The sequence below is a fragment of the Myotis daubentonii genome, chromosome 2, assembly GCF_963259705.1.
Source record: "Myotis daubentonii chromosome 2, mMyoDau2.1, whole genome shotgun sequence".
NCBI lineage: Eukaryota > Metazoa > Chordata > Mammalia > Chiroptera > Vespertilionidae > Myotis > Myotis daubentonii.
In genome coordinates, this window is record NC_081841.1 from 122733790 (window position 1) to 122753441 (window position 19652).

At 38.6% G+C, this 19652-nt stretch overlaps 1 protein-coding gene across 4 annotated transcripts in view; it reads left to right on the top strand.

Annotated features, from left to right (window-relative positions):
• STARD13 (StAR related lipid transfer domain containing 13) overlaps window positions 1-19652 on the top strand; it is a 312838-nt gene that overhangs the window by 81973 nt on the left and 211213 nt on the right. For 2 of the 4 annotated variants that reach the window (XM_059684433.1, XM_059684435.1), the window contains exon 1: window positions 2408-2701. The exons of the other annotated variants lie outside the window; for them this stretch is intronic. In XM_059684433.1, the coding sequence (XP_059540416.1) occupies window positions 2533-2701 (169 nt within the window). In that variant the 5' untranslated portion in view covers window positions 2408-2532. Of the gene's footprint in view, window positions 1-2407; window positions 2702-19652 lie in introns of those variants that run through there. 4 annotated transcript variants of the gene reach the window in all.

Sequence of the window (19652 nt, forward strand, 5' to 3'; positions counted from 1 at the left end):
GAGACTGATTTTTTAAAAAAACTAGGCTTCATTCTAAATTGTCTTTTAATTAGGGAGTAAAAATTCATTTTTTAAAAATTTATGGTCAATGCTTGTTCTTTATTGCCAGTTGCCTATGAAATACTATGTTTCATGTTATTACATGTGTTTACATATATCGAAAAATACATATTAATGATCTTGAAGTTTCTAGAACAAAACACCTCAGGACTTTCATGTGTTCATGTATTCATTATTATGCAAAAAGTAAGCATTGTGAATTTTTTAAAAAATTATATACTGCAGTGCTTCTTAGGAAGAATAATTTCAAGTATTTTTAAAATGCAACCAAGTCAGTAATGAACTACAAGGGTGGCATTGGGAATAGCCAGTTTTTCTTTGTGTCAGTGACAGCTATGAAACAACTATACCTTACTTCCTGCCTTTTCCTTCCCAGAACATAGCCAAAGTTCCCAAGTTCCATACTCTGCTTTTCTTTCTCTCTCTATTTTTCTTCCATTCTCTCCCAATGAACAAATAATTACTGCCAGCTGTCTGGCTTGAATACATGGTTTATGGCAGAGAAGTCCCCAGTGTTGGACTATCAAACCAAAAGCACGTAGACAAAGTGGCTGACAGCATCCTCATCAGATAGCAAGCAGTGCTGGATCTGAGCTAGACAAATGGACCTTACAGGCATTTAATATTCTAGTGTAGTGCTAAATATGTCTACCATTAATGCCATTCTTCTGGCACACCGGAGTCGCTAGTTCTTAGATTCCTTTCTAAGAGGATGCCCTGGAACAGAGAGATTCAGATCAAATTCTAAATAAGAATGAAAAGGGAACAACAGGATCCAGTGAGATCTTCTTTTCTTTTTCTACAATGATGCTGACTTGAAGACTTAAACTTGCCTACTACTCTTGCATAATTACTTAAAGAGGCTCACAATTGCCTTAAGAGGGAGTATGTTTTATTGTAGACCTTAGAGACCTTCATTAATCTGTCCATTTACCCAGTGGGATAGTTACCAAAGACAGGCTGCTTCTCAGAATTGGGCCAGCAAAAATTCCCTCAGGGAAAGATGTTAGGGCTGACAACCTTAAGAGAACCACAGTAATAAGAATTGAGGGCCCGATTTAAGTCCCGTTAAGCTGTTTATGGAGAGTTTTTCATTATTAGGACTATAAATCTCAGACCAGGTTATGTTTCAGTTTGAGTTAGCCAAATGTAAGAACCACTTGGCCATATGCTTCTTTTTCAAAGAACTTTATTCACTCAGCCTCAGGCTCAGCATTAAATAACATATTTTCTATGGACTTTTTTTTCTGTTCACATCACACAATATTAAATAGGAAAAATTGGAGGGGGGAATTCTAACTACTTCCATATGAATCCTCACTTGTGGCCAAATTAAATCATTTGCACTTTCCTTAAACACAAACTCTGATTCCTGGTCTCTCACATGTGGGCAGAGACCCTCCTGCAAAGCCCTCCCCAAACTTTACCTGTCAGAATCCCACCATTTTTTAAAGTCCACCCAAATGTCTCCTCCTCTGTGTGGTCTGCTATCATCACCCCAGTCAAAAACAATATTATTCCCCTAACATTGCATTTGTGTTTTTTTTGAGGCACCCTTTCACATAAAGCTTATGTTGCAAGCTTTTGCATAACTTTTCTATTGTATCTGAGCAGCTTGGCCACAGACAGTACCTTGGCATGAACCTGCATCTTTACAACAATTCTTGGCAGTGTCCTAAATGTAATAGGTACTTCATAAAAATTATTCTTCTTGGTGATTAAAAATTGAGGAAGTAGGAAAATTAAAGAACAGATATTTAACAGATATGCTTATGCCCTTTGCCTATCCTAGTCTTATCTGTAAGAGCTCTCAGATTCCTATTGCAGAGGGCCAGAAGTTTAGTGTATTTACTCCCGTGTTCAAGCACTTGAGGTTCAATTTCACTGGAACAGCTTTCTTTCTTTTAATGAAGCGTGGTAATTTATACTCAGCAGCGTATGTTTATTCAAAGTAGTTTTTCATTTAGGGTGTTTATCACACTCATCTTTTACCTAGCTGCAGCTATCTGGGAGAAAAGAATGTGCTTTCTCTAGCTTTAACAGCCTAAAAGATTTCCTATGCCTGGGGGTTATTTTTCTCCTACCGCCATTTCTCTTCCCTTTCTCTTTTTCTTTTAACCCTTTTAGCGAGTGCTGCTTCGTGGCGCCCAGTCAGCACGGAGGCAAGGCAAATACTCGCAGCTGCTTTCAGCCAGCGCTGGGGATAGAAGCTGCGGGCGGGCACAGCTCTCCCGGCTAGGGGCTGACTGACTGTGGAAGTGCTCCTGCTCCTTTCTTCCTTTGATTGGCTCCCCGTGGTCACGTGAGGGCCAGGGGGCCGGAATTCTGAGTTGCGGCTTCTGGCACTCCTTTTTCTTTTTAAATATCGCTTGGTCTGTGGAGCTCTGCTGGGCTTGGTGCCTTGCTCTTTGAGACTGGAGACAGACGCAAACAGCCAGGGTAGACTGAGGTGGCAAAAGAAAATCTGCCGAGATGTTCGGTCAGGGACCCAGGACCCCAGCTTCAGGCTGCTACTATCTAAATTCCATGACATCTGAGGGCCAGGAGATGTACTTGCGATTTGATCAGACTACAAGACGCTCTCCTTACAGGATGAGCCGGATTCTAGCGCGCCATCAGCTAGTGACTAAAATTCAACAAGGTGAGTTGCCGGTAGTGGAAGGCTGTTGCTAATTCTGATTTCTGTTGGCTCAATTTCATGCTAACTCAGTTTTGTAAATTATTGTTTTCACTTTACAGTATGTGGATTTCTATGCCACGTTGCACGTAACTTTTAGAAGTAACTTTAGGCTGCAGTTTTAAGCAAACAGTGACAGCACTTAGCTGCCACATAACGTAAGTGCACAAAAAACTTCACGGTAGGACAGTGAATCATAAAATTCCAAAACTTATATGTGTTTACAGAGTAAATGAGACAGGCTTACTCAGTGTCCATTTTAGGAGCTTTTCTGCAGGTTCCTTACACTCTGTCACATTTGAAACTTGGATACTTGTTTATTTAATCAGTAGGGCAAGGGGTTACTCACTTCCACCCTGCACAGGTTCTTAAGAACACTCTTAGTGGCAGGGAAAGTTAGAATTCCAGTCTTAAGGGCATGAGACTGCCAATAAGGTTCACATTTCTGCCTCTTTGTATGTTTGTGTCAGTAGTTGCCACTGATTTGTTGATATTGTTTTTTGCGGGTAAAGGATAAATGTGTCCTCTGATCTCAAAACAAGTCTTGTGACCTGTGCACAGAAGCCCCAGCTTCCTGTATTGATTACATGCTGCTGGATGTTCCTTTTTTTTGGGGGGTGGGGGGGTGGGGGGGAATCAACAGCCTGAACATCACTAAAATTCATCATTCTCCAAAAATAGTTTAAAATGTTCTCCTAATCTTAGGATAGGTCTGTAGAAACAAGACAGATGAACATTCCTAGGAAGTCCCTAACTGGTGCACACTTACCCAGTAAGTTTATGAAGTTTATGACCACCTCCCTCTTCTAAAAACATAAATAAATAAAAGAAACAAATTATTTTCTAGAGCCATTGTACAAACAAATTCCACTTAAAATAGTTTAAGAGTATATTGAGTTTTAAATGGGAAGTTGGGGTTTGTAATCGTGAAAATCTTATTGTTCTGTTTCCAAAAGGAACAATATGAATTCTAGTGAGCAGCATTTGATGAGATTGTTTCCTTGGAAATTAGGGTTTGTTTGTAAAGGCTCAGGAACTGGTTATGTGTGAAGGATACTGGTCCTACATACCGATCTGATTTCAGGAAGGATATTATGTCATTCCATAAACTTTGTGTGCAGGTCTTGATTGAATAGAAACAAAAGTAATTATTTCCCTGTGGCTTGATTTAAAAATACTTTAGGCTTAGAATAAAAACCATTTTTGTTTTAGAGATTTCTGACAATGATGTTTTACCAGATGCCATCATCATTAGGGACATAGGGATTTGGTAAAAGTTTGATAATGATTTATAATATATGTTCTGTGAATATTCCTCAGCATGCATATAAAGTGTATTATGTTAGAAATATTGCATAGAAATACTTTGAAATTGTTTTGAAAATCTCTTTAAATGTGTTTACAATAATTAATTTCACTAAAAATTATTTATGTTCTTTTTGGAATGAAGATTATTTTTTCATTGAGGACTTAAAGTTATGAACATATACATGATCACTGAAACCGTACTATGAGTATATGTTTCATTTTCATTTTTTTCAAATTAAAAAACTTAAGCATTCTCACCTTTTTATATCGGGCAATGGAATGTTTGAAGCCAATGAATGCCTACAAATTAAAAATGAGAATTAAGATACTAGGAAAGCATAAAAGAATTCCAGTAGTCCAATGACTAGGATCTGATTATTTGTTAATATCACACAGTGGTATGGGAAGACATGGAGAAAGCAGAAGCAACGTAATTTTATTGGGTTTACTGTATTAGTAGACTGGTTTACAGTAATAATAGAGAATGTTGATTGAGCATGTATAATATATTGCGCATTGCTCTGAAAGCTTTCAATATATTTCAATTTATTTTAAATTCAAAAGTCCTTGTAGATAAGTACTATTATTATACCCATTTTAAAGGTGAGAAAACAGTCATTTAGAATTCAAGTAATTTCTCTGAGGTTACGTAGTAAGAGCTGATATTTGACTATACCTCTAGAGCCCATGTTCTATAATACACCACACTTTTTTTTAGTTTTTATAATGAGTGTTAAAGTATTGAACCTATGGTTGATTTTTTGGATTATATAATATCCCAGAAACTTTTCAGTTATCTGTACTCTGTACTCAGTATTACAGAATCTGACTTGGTCACTCACTATGAACTTCCCATTCAGGTTTTACTTCTCTAGTGGTTTTAAAACTCATGCTATGTGTTTTACTTTCCTTAAACTGCTAGTACCCAGAAGGGTGTGATGCCAAGTTATTTTACTAATGACCTATAATCATTAAATTAAAGCTTATCAAGCACATATTAAATTAATGACATTGGTTTTTGTTTTTGTGTGTATTTCACATATTGAAATGACAGCCTCATCAGTAAAATAGTTTGCATTACTCTGCTATAGATCTTTCAAGGAAGATTTAGCATTATATGAATATAATTTGGGGCATTGTTACTTACGATCTTTCATGGCTGTTGGGAACAATGCAAACAAGAGTAAATTGCTCCCCACTGACCTCAGTACAGTGAGATAATCATTGAATGGCATGGACATGATTCAACAGCAGATACACTCATAGGAAGGAAAAACAAGGAGGAGAAATAAAGGAATCTTTGATGATGCATAGGATCAGAATTAGTTGCCCAAACACAGGATGAATCTAAACTTGCTCACTTTAGGGTATGCTCCAAAATCTATAGGCATAACTTCTCTAGCCTTCTTTTTAGATCTACAGTTTTATGTCCAGTTGGAAAAAAATAGAAATGTTTAAAATAGAGTGTTGTTTGCAGAGTAAAAGTTTATCATAAGTCATACTGCCAATAAGCCCTACCCCACAATCCTGTTGAATCAATGGGGAAATTGTTGTAGGGAGAGAGAATACTTATAATAATGGTCCTTATTTCCCTCACTGACGGGCATTTGGGAATGAACTAGAGGGAGGACACTGAGGAGGTGGAGAAAGAGCATTTTAGGCCAGAATAGGGGTCTTATGTCATTGATGGCTATGATTTATTTGTTAGACACATCCACATGCTATTTAATATATCCAGATCTAAGCAGATATTTAAATGTGATTACTTGCTTTGTGAAAGAATGTATCATGCTACTAAACTTTTAAAATAATTTAAATGCATAAAACAGCATGACATGAACCAGATTGCAGTAAAGTCTGCTGAAGCAGAAAGAAAGGAGACAGGGATGCAGGCTCTATTGAGACATTCCCTCATTCTTTTACTGTGGCAAGTTTCAGAACTTCACTGGGCCTTTGTTTCTTGATGAGAAAATGAAATGGTTGGATTATGATTGCTCAAGTTTATTCTGGTTCGCAAGTCCTCTGTAGGTGAGTCAGTAACTCCTTGAACAAGTGTGTGTAAAGCAGGGAAATTTCAACCTAAAGTAATAGAAGCTGAAAAGGAAATAAAAGCAGTTTTGTAATGGGGAATAAATCTATGGTTTATAATTTTTCTAACCTGTCAAGGAAATGGTAAAGTGAAAATCAAGTTTTAGTTCTACCTATGCCACTATTTAATTGTGTGATCTGGGGCAGGTCACAACTTCTCTAGGCTTTCTTTCCTTCTTCCATGAAATAGAAGGTTTAGATTAAATAAGTGTGAAGTCATCTCTCAAATTCTAGGATTCTGTCATAGCTAATACCTAATTTTAATAACTAAAATTTAGGTATGACTTTAAGAGAAAAACAACCCGTATTTATGTTTTGTTAATTATGTCATTTAATATCTACCTGAACATTTTTGATATCTGTTTAATGCTCTCATTATCAATTTAATAGGAAAGTTAGTATGTCCAGTCTTGTGGAGTACTTAGATGTCAGTATATCTTATAATTAAAAAGAAACTTGTAGAAACGTTTGCTTCTCTGGAATCCAGGACTGTAAAATAGAGTTATTGTGATGCCTGGCTTATTGCGAGGACTGTCGGGACCAGAGAATGTCCATGTATGCTCATCCCCATTCTCACACAGACAAAAAAAAACACACCCTATTTTTTAATATAAATTCAGAATGTAGAAAATTTCACTACTAAAAGACTTAGTGAAAGTTAGACTTGCATTTTCATGGACTTTTTATCTGAGACTACTTTTAGAGATAGCCCCTGAATTAAACTTCACTAGAGTAGAAGAAACTGCCATTTTGATGTTCCCAAGAATGGAAGTGGGCATTAGTGATGCATCCTCTCTCATTACTCCGTCAAGTCAAATGGCATTTTGGGAATTTACTCAACCTAAGTGATGGTATTATTGTTAATTCCTGTGTATTGTTGGCTGAAATTAAACAATCATTTGGAATTTTTCTTTCTCTTTAGTACATTGTTACTCCACTATTTTCAGAACTAGGGGGTTATTATGCTGGCAGAAAGGTAGATGGAATACAGAAAACAGGGTGAGAAAGCATTTGTCATGTGTTGCTCAAATTCTTAAAAAAAAAAAAACAACAGTTAGAAATTCACATTTCGTGAATCAGAGCCTCTCTCTGTTCAGTGCTGTGACTGAAGGGCTGTACATAAGGGACACTGTTTAACCAACGTTACAGAAAAATCTATTAAGTGAACTAAGTTAAAAACTTTGGAGAACATTTTAGAAAATTATCACATGGTAAAAATGTGAGCAGTCAAGAAATAAGTACTAAAAGGGAATTAGCAAAGAGCAATATGCTCATACACATACAAAAATTGAGAGATTTACTTGAACCAAATTATGACTTCCATAGCTGCTCATCACTGCTTTTATTAGTTCTGGTTTTATAAATACACATCCCAGATGCAGGCAGTTGCCAAATTCGGTTATTGGAACGCTGGTTTAAGTGAACAGAGATTCATTTTTTTTCTCAAATCTTATTTCCCCTCTTATAGTCAGAGTTTTAATCCTTAGTAAATTGTGAGCACTGGTAAACTCTCATAAAGTTTCCTCATTTCCTTAGCAATATAATTATGGGCTAATTTTAATGCACAGTGAGTAAAAAAAAAGAAACATGACTGGTCTGAACAATAACAATTGATGACCCAAACAAATTTAGAAAGAGAGAAAATGATGATGGGTTTTGGTAAACCTCTTATATAAAAGGAAATGAACAGATGAGAATGCGGTGTGAGATAAGGGATGAAGGCATAAGAAGAAGATAGGAAAACCTAACTATGAATTGCATACCAGATATTTGAATGAAATAAGGCTCATGTAAAAATCATTTTCTGTCTCTTTAGGGGCAACTGAATATGATTTTGTTGTGAGTAAAGACATTATATATTAATTTACATTCTACCTTATTACCTAAAGGATTTGAGAAGAATATCTATTAATATCTACATCGATATATCTATATATCTCTATCTTTATCTCTATCTATATCATCTATATCTATATCTATATCAATTCAGTTTAAAAAGGTAAATCTGATGAAAAGAAAAATGTAGGTTAATTAATAAGATAAAACTAGAAAGCTATCCTATATAATCAAGAGGTAATATGCAAATTGACTGTCACACCCTCACACAAGATGGCCAGCAGGGGAGGGCAGTTATGGGCAATCAGGCCAGCAGGGGAGGGCAGTTAGGGGTGACCAGGCTGGCAGGGGAGGGCAGTTGGGGGTGACCAGGCCAGCAGGGGAGGGCAGTTGGGGGTGACCAGGCCAGCAGGGGAGGGCAGTTGGGGGTGATCAGACCTGCAGGAGAGGGTAGTAGGGAGTGACCAGGCTGTCAGGGGAGGGCAGTTGGGGGACCTGGCCTGCAGGGAAGGGCAGTTAGGGACGACTGGGCCTGCAGGGGAGGGCAGTTGGGGGGGACCAGGTCTGCAGGGGAGGGCAGTTGGAGGCAACCAGGCCTGTAGGGGAGGGCAGTGGGGGGGACCGGCCTGCAGGGAAGGGTAATAGGGGGTGACCAGGCTGGCAGGGGAGGGTAGTTAGGGGTGACCGGGCCCTTCAGGGGAGGGCACTTGGGGGCAATCAGGCCAGCAGGGGAGCAGTTAGACGTCAATCAGGCTGGCAGGGGAGTGGTTAGTGGTGATTAGGCTGGTAGGCAGATCAACGGTTGGGATCCAGCAGTACCGGATTGTGAGAGGGATCCCAGATTGGAGAGGGCACAGGCTGTGCTGAGGGACACCCCTCCCCCCCAAATGCATGAATTTTGTACACCTCTAGTCTATATAATAAAAGCCTTAATGACCATTACGGTGGAACTACCAGAACGACCGGGCACTATGATGCACACTGACCATCAGGGAGCGGACGCTCAATGCAGGAGTTGCCCCCTGGTGGTCAGTGCGCTCCTACAGGAGGATAGCCGCTCAGTCAGAAGCTGGGCTCACAGCTGATGAGTGCAGCAGTGGTGGCAGGAACCTCTCCCGCCTCAGTGGCAGCACTAAGGAGCAGCAAGCTGAGTGGTAAGGATCAGTGAGCAGGCGGGCGGTAAGCAGTGAGGGGTTCCTGGACTGCGAGAGGGCGCAGGCCAGGCTGAGGGACCACCCCCCAGTGCACGAAATTTGGTGCACTGGGCTTCTAGTATTACATAAATGTATAAAACATAAAGTCCTGAATAATTATTAAAAGTGGTCTGCAAATTTAGCTTGAACTTCCCTAATCTAAGCAAAAAGGAAAGTATAATCAGGGGAAGAGTTGCCAAGTCCATAAGGTCAAAACATAACAACACAACCTTTCCTGGGACTTTATTTTTGGGAGAATTTTCTTCCAAAAAACTTCATATAGGAGAACAATTTTTCATGCTAATCTTGTAAAGGGACTACCCATAGTGGATGGTGCTCTTAACCATTCCTATAGTGAATTCAACAGCAAGTCCTTGGTAGCATCCTGCTGCGGTGGAAGCGGAGGCAGAACAACAAGTTATAACTCAGTGAAAATATTTTGGGAAGGGGTGGGTGGATCAACACAAAATATTCAGTATTTAATTCTCTCTAATTCTCTGGCTCAATCTAGAAATAGCATAGAGACTATCCAGAGACAGTTTTCTTAGTTCTCCTTCAAAGACCACAAGTCCTGTTAGACATTCAGGAGGAAAATGTTTCTGTAGTTAAATAATTTGGGAAATGCTGCATCCTCTTCTGCTTCTTGCAAATTCACACTGGTGAAAGGCTCAGAGAAATCCTATAGATTATTTCAACTGGTATATTTCATCATGAAACCATTTATTCACTGGATACCAGAAGTGACATCTTGTAAGACCAATGTTCCCTGAGGAACACATTTTTAAAAGGCTGATTTAGCAAAGTGCAGAGCCTGTGGTTTATTCTTGTATTCTGAACATTTTTCTTGTATGAATTGGGAAGTAGGTAGTTTGAGGTGAGAGTAATATTGCAAGTATTCAGTGGCTTCCATTCCAAATACTTTAAAAAATCAAATGGTAGAGGCAGGATGAACATATTTTTTATGCAAATTAACAATCTAAATAAGATTCTAACCTGATTAGGTGGTTGCGGCACATTTGCCAGGCAAAAAAACTGAAAGACTAGGTGTAAGGACAGAGTTAATAATTATAAACAAGAATACAACCCGTATTCAAATAACTCTACAAGTGAGGACCTGCTGGCTTGAAGAAATAAATTATTGCTTTTTAGCTTTAGATATGCATAACCTATGATAAAGCTGAAGTCCTAGGTGAGTTCTAAAGCTAATGCAGGATAGTTCAATACTGCTGGGAAGTGGAGAGACTGCCCACAAGGAAAGGAACAGGAAAGTCTTCAGGTGTCTCAAATTGAGGTGATGTGGGATATGTACTCTCTGAAGCTCAGGCATCTGTGGGTGGCTCAGAGTCAGTTTTTGACTTCATGGTTCAAACATATTCTTGGTACATAAACTTTCTCTCAGTATGAAAGATTAAAGTGAACTGATAGATAATAGTTATTTTAATTAGTAAAATCTGTTTTGTTCAGTTGTATAAGCAACTTACCAAGTTTTCCAGGAATACTGCAAATACAATGTTAGGTATTTTTCCTCCTGCTGTCAAGGAGAATACATTCACATTTATATTATGATGATGGCAGTCACATGGAATAGTGTAATCTAGGGCAGGACAGAGACACTGATACCCTGGACATTTATACACTGTTGTTTGAAAAGACATGAGTTCTCTCTCTCTCTCTCTCTCTCTCTCTCTCTCTCTCTCTCTCTCTCCCCTCCCCCCTCTCACTCGAAACTTGGGATCTAAAGGAATTTAAATGGAGTGGTTAGAGAATAACTTAAATTACAGAACATGGTAATGCTGTTAGAAAAAGGAAATCAATATAAATAAATCAAATGTCTGACTAGACTGTCAAATGATTTCCCTCAGAAGGCATAGGAATCCTGACCATTTGAAAGGTCTGACAGGAGAACAGTTGACTAAAATACCAATGATTTGCATTCCTTGCCTCTAACACTGATACACCACAAGGATGAAACAATGTAGAGGAGAGAGAGTGGAAATTGTAAAAGAACTTAACATTCACAAAGTAATTTACATGTTAGCATTTGAGCTGAAGAAGGCATTGTCTTTCTGTATTACAACTCTCCTCTTCCTGGTTGATTTTGAAAATCATACATAGGGATGATTTGTAGTCACCAAGTGACATATGGGGAAAATAGTATGATATTCATAAAATTGTATTTTCCTCTGAATTTTTTCTAACCCCAAATTATTTATAATACTTAACATTATGATAAGAAACAAGAGTCCTCGCCGGTTTGGCCCAGTGGATAGAGCATTGGCCTTTGGACTGAAGGGTCACAGATTCCATTCCGGTCAAGGGCAGGTACCTTGGTTGCAGGCTCTATCCAGGTGCTGGTCAGGGCATGTGCGAAGGCAACCAATTGATGTGTCTGTCTCACATCGATGTCTCTCTGTTTGTGTCTTTCCATCTCCCTTCCACTGTCTAAAAATCAATGTGAAAATATCCTCAGGTGAGGATTAACAAAAAAGAAAGAAGGGGAGAGAGAGAGAGAGAGAGAGAGAGAGAGAGAGAGAGAGAGATCCAATGATACTGGTATTCCAACCATCCCATCATCCCAATAAGACTAGCGTTCTTAATAAAGAAATTTAAATCCCTCCAGATGCTTTGAAGGATATAACGTTTCTCACTAAATGCATTTCTCAAAATAGAGAATGAAATACATTTCCAACTGTTACAGTGGTTTGGGCCTATGTAAAACTATGTGATATGTATAACAAGTTCTTAGTAATCAAAGCACCTTCACTTCTACATTGATCTCTTTGGATAGAAGGGTCATCTAACTGCACCCCTTACCTGAAGATTTTCATCCTTACCACTGGTATTTTGTTTGACTTGCTATGCTTTTAGGAGGAAGGTTTAAGGCAGATAAAACTGTTTAGATATTTTTATTACTGACTTTCTAGAAGAAAGAGGGGAAAATGCTTGGCAAAAAAGAAGGGAACTCAGTCTTGCAGGCTATCTTGAAGAAGACTGGAAAATAATTTCAGTGACTGAGTTCATCATCTGTTGTTGGTCCCAACACTGAGTATGATGTAATTCCACATTTGAATTTTTATGCATTATCCGTGTCCAAGGGTAGCCAATCCATTGGGATTGTTTGAACAGCTCATGAAATGATAACATAGGCCTAAATAGATGGGAATTTGTTTTTTGCCTTCTATGACATTCTTCCAAGTTATTCCATTGACAGGATGTTGAAACCCATGTTCTTAGGGGTAAATAACTAAAATATGTTGATTAAATTCCAAGAAATACTTTCTTTTACAAATAGCTTCATGAAATCAAGAATGTTCCAGGAACACTATCCATTCAATCCAAACTTTTTATACCTACAATTTGGAAAATTGGAAGCCTTCAGAGTCAAGCAGCTTGAATTTGAACTCTAGCTCTATATCTTCCTAGCAGAATGACCTTGGTCAAGTTACTTAACATTTCTAAGCTTCAGCTCCCCATAGGCAAATGGAGCTAATAATAGCCACCATCTCAAAGTTATTGCAAGGATTAAATGAGAGAATGTAATTAAATGCAGAGCATAGTGCATTGCACATACTATATCTATACTAATAAAAGGGTAATATGCTAATTAGACTGGGCATCTTCTGGACAACCTTTGGGACAAAACCATAGTGGCGGGGCCGAGGTAGAGGTGGTTAGGGGTGATCAGGCCAGGAGAGGAGAGCAGTTAGGGGGATCAGGCCAGCAGGGGAAAGCAGTTAGGGGGATGAGGCTGGCAAGCAGTTGAGCGGCTAGGAGCCAGTGGTCCCAGATTGCGAGAGGGATGTCCAATTGCCGGTTTAGGACTGATCCTGCAGGGGTCCCAGATTGGAGAGGGTGCAGGCAGGTCTTAAGGCTCCCCACCTCCCCACCCCCGTGCACGTATTTTGTACACCAGGCCTCTAGTGCTCAGTATAAGAAAATATATATATATATATATATATATATATATATATATATATATATATATATATGTTATATATTATAATATATATATGTGTGTGTATATATATATGTTATATATTATAATATATATATGTGTGTGTGTATATATATATACATATATATATATAAATAAAACAAGCATCCATGTACATAAGGCCTTCAAGGTACAGTAGTACCTCTTATCTGTTGTTTCACTTTCTGTGATTTCAGTTAACTGCAGTCAACCATGATCTGAAAGTATTGAATGGAAAATTCCAGAATTAAACAAGTTGTAAATTTTAAATTGCATACTGTTCTGAGCAGCATGATTAAATCTTGCGTGATTCTACTCAGTCCCTCTGGGAATGTGAATCCTACCACCATCCAGCATTTCCATGCTGTACATGCTGCCTGCCAGATAGTAGCCTTTTCAGTTATTGAATCTACTGTCTCACAGTATTGCAGTGCTTGTGCTCAAGTAACCTTTATTTTACTTACTAATGGCCTCAAAATATAAGAGTAGTGATGCTGGCAATTCAGATATGCAAAAAGAGGGCTTCATTTAAGTGAAAAATTGAGTATAGCACAATAAGATACTTGAAAAATAAAGACAACTGTCATACAACTTTATTACAGTGTATTGTCATAATTGTTCTATTTTATTATTAGTTATTGTTGTTAACATCTTATGTGCCTGATTTATAAATTAAACTTTATCATAGTATGAATGTACAGGGAAAAACAGTAAAGTCGGCCCTCTGTGTCTGATATGTACTATGTGTTTAGACCAATCCTTTTTTTCTTGTCATTATTCCCTAAACAATACAGTGTGACAACTATTTACATAAAATTTACATTGTTTTAGGTATTATAAGTAATTTAGAGATGACTTAAAGTTTACAGAAGGATGTATAAATATTGTGGCATTTTATATAGGGACTTGAGCATCCACAGATTTTGGTGGAAGGGTCCTGGAAATACCAAGGGACAACTATACATATAGGATTCAGTACTATACAAAGTTTCAGAGATTGACTAGGGGGTCTTAGAAGGTATTCCCCCACATAGAGAGGGAACCACTGTACTGTATCATCAAATGAAGAGTAAATTATGTACTTAGTCTATACACAGTTTATTAAGACCATGCTGGCACATTTTTTGGGGTCCTCAAAAAGTAAATAAAATTTGAAACAAGAGGACTTTTTGTGTTTGTTTGTTTTAAAGCTTAAACTGTAGTGAAAACCATTGTTGTTCCCAAATGTCATTTTCTATGTACAGCTGTTACTCATTTCGGCTGCCCTGAATTGACCTGAAATGATGGGTTTAGGCCAAGTTTTCACTCATATAAACAGCAAAGCCTGTTGATCCCCACCCTCCATTAATAAAAGAGTCAGGAAGTGTTCCTAGCTCTTGGAATCACTTGGTAGTGACCCTTAAAGCTAAGGGAAGGCAGTAGTGCTGGAAGAAAGGGGGCTGTGCTCTCTTGGGCCCAGTGAAAGGCCAGGGAGGAATCTGTGTGGGTGGAGGGGTGGGAGCAAGGCTGAGACAAGCCTCATTAACCAGTGATAGGTTATATCTATGTATCTGTTGCTGATATCTATAATATCTGAATTTCTCTCCCAAATTGTTATTTTCTAAACTGACAGGTTAACTTTGACATCTGTGTTAATTTTGTAGAAACTTTCCAGTATTATAGTAGTCTTTGTGTAGAGGAGTTAATACAAAAGAAATTCTGTAAAATGTAAACTTCCTAATGCTCAGTTGGCAATTAAAAAACTAAGCACTCCGTTTCTCAAACTAATTCAAGCAAATCATTTAAGAAAGTTTCATTGCCCATTTCTCTAAGGATTTTATTTCTTTATAATTGAGAAATATTCTTCATGATTGTTAAATTCCTCAGCTAGAAAAGAGTTCAGCCAGGCTGGTGTGGCTCAACAGTTGAGCGTCGATCCAGGAACCAAGAGGTCACAGATTTGATTTCTGGTCAGGGCACATGACTGGGTTGCGGGCTTGATCCCCAGTAGGGGCCGTGCAGGAGGCAGCCAATAGATGATGTTCCTCTCTCATCAATGTTTCTATCTCTCTATTCCTCTCCCTTCCTCTCTCTCTAAAATCAACAAAAACATATGCAAAATTATATTAAAAAGAATACATATGAATATGATCCTTAGAATTTTTTGAAATTTGTTCTTAGATTTGAATGGATTAAATAAACATGGATATTTTTCTTAGTTATTTATGGAATATATATGATCTTAGATCCCCTTCTATTTAGGATGTCTCCCACAAAGAATAGAAATGTCTGTTAGTACAGCCTTTACACATCATAACTTAAATGTGAACCTTAAACTTTGTAAAAGCCTTGTTTTATAGGATGAAATATTTGATGTCTGCATATGGCATCCTGGAGATCCTGAAAAACTATTTTAATAGAAATTCCTGGGGGTCAATGGGAAAAAAAGGGGACACCTGTAATACTTTCAGCAATAAAGAGAAATTTAAAAAAATAGTAATTCCTCCACTGGCATATGGTAGTAGTGCATGACAACTTGTGGAGCAGGTCCATGTGCATTGTCTTGAATACATGTGTAATGTCACCACCTTCGGAAACTTTGTCTCCCACAATCTGTCTTTCTGAGACCTGACAAATGCATATGCAAATTTTCCGATTTGAAATGTTTATAATCACATTTTCCTGAATCATTCCTTTGTAAACAATTTCACTTGGTTTTGTTATATGGAAAAGCATACTTACCTGAGTGGGCTCTATAGATAAGTAAAGACTCAGTTGATACAATAAGGAAATTTAGCAGTGAGTAAGGCAGTTGTAAAACATTAACTAATTGGTAGAATAGGGGTGGTTTCAGAGTCCAAAATTTTCCTTTCTCCTCTCTATTTAGAGTAAACTTACATCCACACCTTGTTTTACCACATAATTTCTGACAAAACCATTATTTGTGTTTGGTTCACCTGAGGTTTCTCCGGTGACTTTCGTCTCCTCCTATCTTTGATTACTCTAGCAGGGCTGGTCCTGCACACTGCAGCTCCAATTCTATGAAGTTTATTGATTTGTTCCATACTGCAGGAATGACGTGGAGGTGAGACAAGTTTTTCAGCTCATGGACTATCAGTCATGCTTTCTTCCGGCTGCTTGTGTCTGTGCAGCTATTCCCAAAGGTGTGTGTGTGTGGAGAGGGGAGGAGCATGCCTACTGGGCTCAGAGAGAACATTTCCACTGAGTCACCCAAGTGAAAAGAAAAGTGAAAGTTGGGTTTTGTCATGGAGAGGTAGGTTGTCAACATAGTTTATTAACATTTATATGCATTAGGTAAAATATTTTCAGTTGGGGATTGGTGCTTTGAGTTTTTATAAATTTTGTGCCACCAATTTAGCTTTTGAAACAATTTAAAAATAATAAAATGTAAAAAAAATAGTAAAGTGTACTTATTGCTACACTTATTGAAGGCTTTCTATTATGTAGCAGGGACTATTTTCAGCACTATATATATTGTTATTTTATTTAATTTTCACAGAGTCCTGAGAGTTAAGTTTACTCATAGTAAGGCCTAATACTGATGATATCCATTTTGCAGATGAATAAACAAAGACTGGAGAAGTTAAATTACTTTCCCAAAGTCTCACAGCAAGTAGGTGGCAGGACTGGGCTTTGAACTCAAGGCTGTGTGATTCTGGAGCCTATATTATTCACCACTGGGCAACCCATCACCCTGATAATTATAAGTAGGCATGTCTACCTAAAACCAAGGCAAGCTGTTTTGTTTTATCATTTAGATCTGGTTGCTTCTCTCTCCCCCACCAGCCCTTCAAGTTGTTGGAGGATTTCATTGTGTCTCTAAAACAAGTAGCAACTCTGTGTGACCATCTTATACACTGAGGACCCTCCCACTGCCCTCTTTATCAAGGACTCTCTGTCCAAAGTCAACATCAAGGCAACAGCATTGTGGCCTTTGGCGAAGAATCTAGCAGAACAGGCATAACAGAGGGAAAGGTTGGATTCCTCACCCCAACCTCTTTTCCCTGCTTCTCATGCGGCCCTTCTTCTCAGAAAGTCCTCTACCAAGTTTTCCCAGGTCTCTTGGGACCCACAGAGCTCAGTAGCTCACTGGACTTTCAGAGTGGATCTTGCATACAAGGAAGAGAGCAAGAAGTGAGGTGGAAATTAAGTCATACTTGAGTTGTCCTCTGGACTCTGGGTCTTGAGCTCATCTGTTCTTCAGCATAAGGAAAGCATGTATTAAATGTCCAGAAAGAAGTCCTGGATAGAGGGTTTTTTTTCTCTCCAGATTTTATAATTTTCACCTCAGTCACAGCTGAGGCCTGCAGACCAAAATAGTCTCAGTTGTACTTTGCACTTGTAGTTAGAGAACAGTAGCCAGTCAGAGAAAATATCAGTGTTCTGCCAACTTCTGCTATTTGTGAAATTTTGCCAGAAGCAAAACAGGATCAAAAATAATAAACAGACCTCCTCCTTTACTGCATGACTGCTATTTACAAAAAGAGATTGATGGACTGACTGCGCTTGTGTGAGTGCTCAGTGGAGGCAATTTTTAAGGAGAAAAAGTTAATTTTTTGATGCTCGGTTGCATATGATTTGAGATTTTTCAGAAATAATTGGGTTTTCAGAGAAACAACCCACAGCATAGATAGTACTCCTTCTCCAATACAAATGGCCTACATAGTAGATGAAATACCTGAAACATAAACTACATGCAGTTGTAAATTTTTTCCAGGGAAAATGAATCTTGAAAATAAAAAATAACATGAGTCTTAAGTAGAATAGTGATGTTTCCAGTAGAAAGAAAAAGCTGGCCTGTACTGAAAGCTCAGGGAACTAGAAGGCGAGAGGCCTGAATTCTAGGTCACCTTTGTCTATCAAATAGGAATAATATCAGCTTTTGCTACTCAGTGACATTGTAAAGTAAAAAAAAAATTGGTATCAAATCAGCTAAAATGGAAGGCATGGTGCTCAATTCTGTCATGGCTGAGCAATGCTAGGTTATATAATTGGGATCACTGGGCTGGCCCCCACAGGCACCGTACAAAGCAATACCCAGCACTTCAGCTGGACACAAAACATCACCACATTAGCTCAACTTCTTTGAATAATAGTTTATATCACTCTTCAAGGATATGGAAATAATGTACCACTCTTTTGTTTTAATCTTGTTTGATTGTTTTGATATCTGTTTTATTTTTTTTTTCAAATGGACAAAGTGAATAATTTTTAGCTTTATTTTATATATTTGATGTGCTATGAGTGAATCTCTATATTTAGTTAAGTTCATTTCAAACTTCTGTTTTCCCTCTTATATTTCTTTTATTCTGAGGTGTCAAGAATTTTACTTTGTATTTTTACTCAGTCAATAAGTACTTCTTTACCCTTAACGAATAATTTCCCATAATGATGAGCAGAATTAAACCTTTTAAAGTGAAAGATACTGTGTTATAGACTTTGACAAGTTAGAGTGTTGTAGGTCATAGCTTTCAGAGTTATGAATTTCCAGTATTAATTGGGCTTCCTACCTAAGGCCAACAGAAAGTGTGGATAGTTACTCCTGCAGGCAGGATAGCCTGGTGTGGCTGTCTAGCTGGAGGCCTACAAGAACTTATTGTGGTCATGGGGATTGTCTGGGTAGGAGGGGACTGGTAGAACCTGATGTCACTTTACCCAAGTATCTGTTAAAGGAAAGATGTGCCCAGTGCTTTCCTCCTTCCTTGCCCAGCACAGTCTGGTCAGGAAAGTCTTAAGAAAGTAAGGTGAAAGGAACACAGACTTTATAAACATACTAGAGATCCAGTGCACAAAAATTCGTGCACTCAGCGGGGGAGGGTCCCTCAGCCAGGCCTGCACCCTCTCGCAGTCCGGGACCCCTCAGGGGTTGACTGACTGATGGCTTAGGCCCGCTCCCCAGGGAATCGGGCCTAAGCTGGCAGTCAGACATCCCTCTGGCAGCCCGGGAGCCCTTGGGGGATGTCCACCTGCTGGCTTAAGCCCGTTCCCCGAGAGATTGGACCTAAACCATTAGTTGGACATCCTTAGCGCTGCAGTGGAGATGGGAGAGGCTCCTGCCACTGCTGCTGCATTGGCCAGCCATGAGCCAGCTTCTGGCTGAGCGGCGCTCCCCCTGTGGAAGCGCACTGATCACCAGGGGGCAGCTCCTGTGTTGAGCATCTGCCCCCGGGTGGTCAGTGTGCATCATAGCGACCAGTCGTTCTGCTGTTAGGGTCAATTTGCATATCACCATTTTATTATATAGGATCCCTTTAAAATGTTTGACTCTTGTTTGATAGTTTTGATATCAGTTTAATTTTTTTTTTTAATGTTTGAGTGTGCTGATGGTGGTGGATTCGAGGAGAAGGGACAGCTACTAAGATGAGACTTGTGGAAAATCTTTGAACATTGCTAAGCACTCTGTATATTTGGTTATTATTTGGAAATCCTGGATATCTTGAATGAAGGGGTATTTGAGAGGGAAATGTGAATGAAGAGGAAAGGAGCTTGTTTAATGAGGGTGAGACTGACTTCTGTC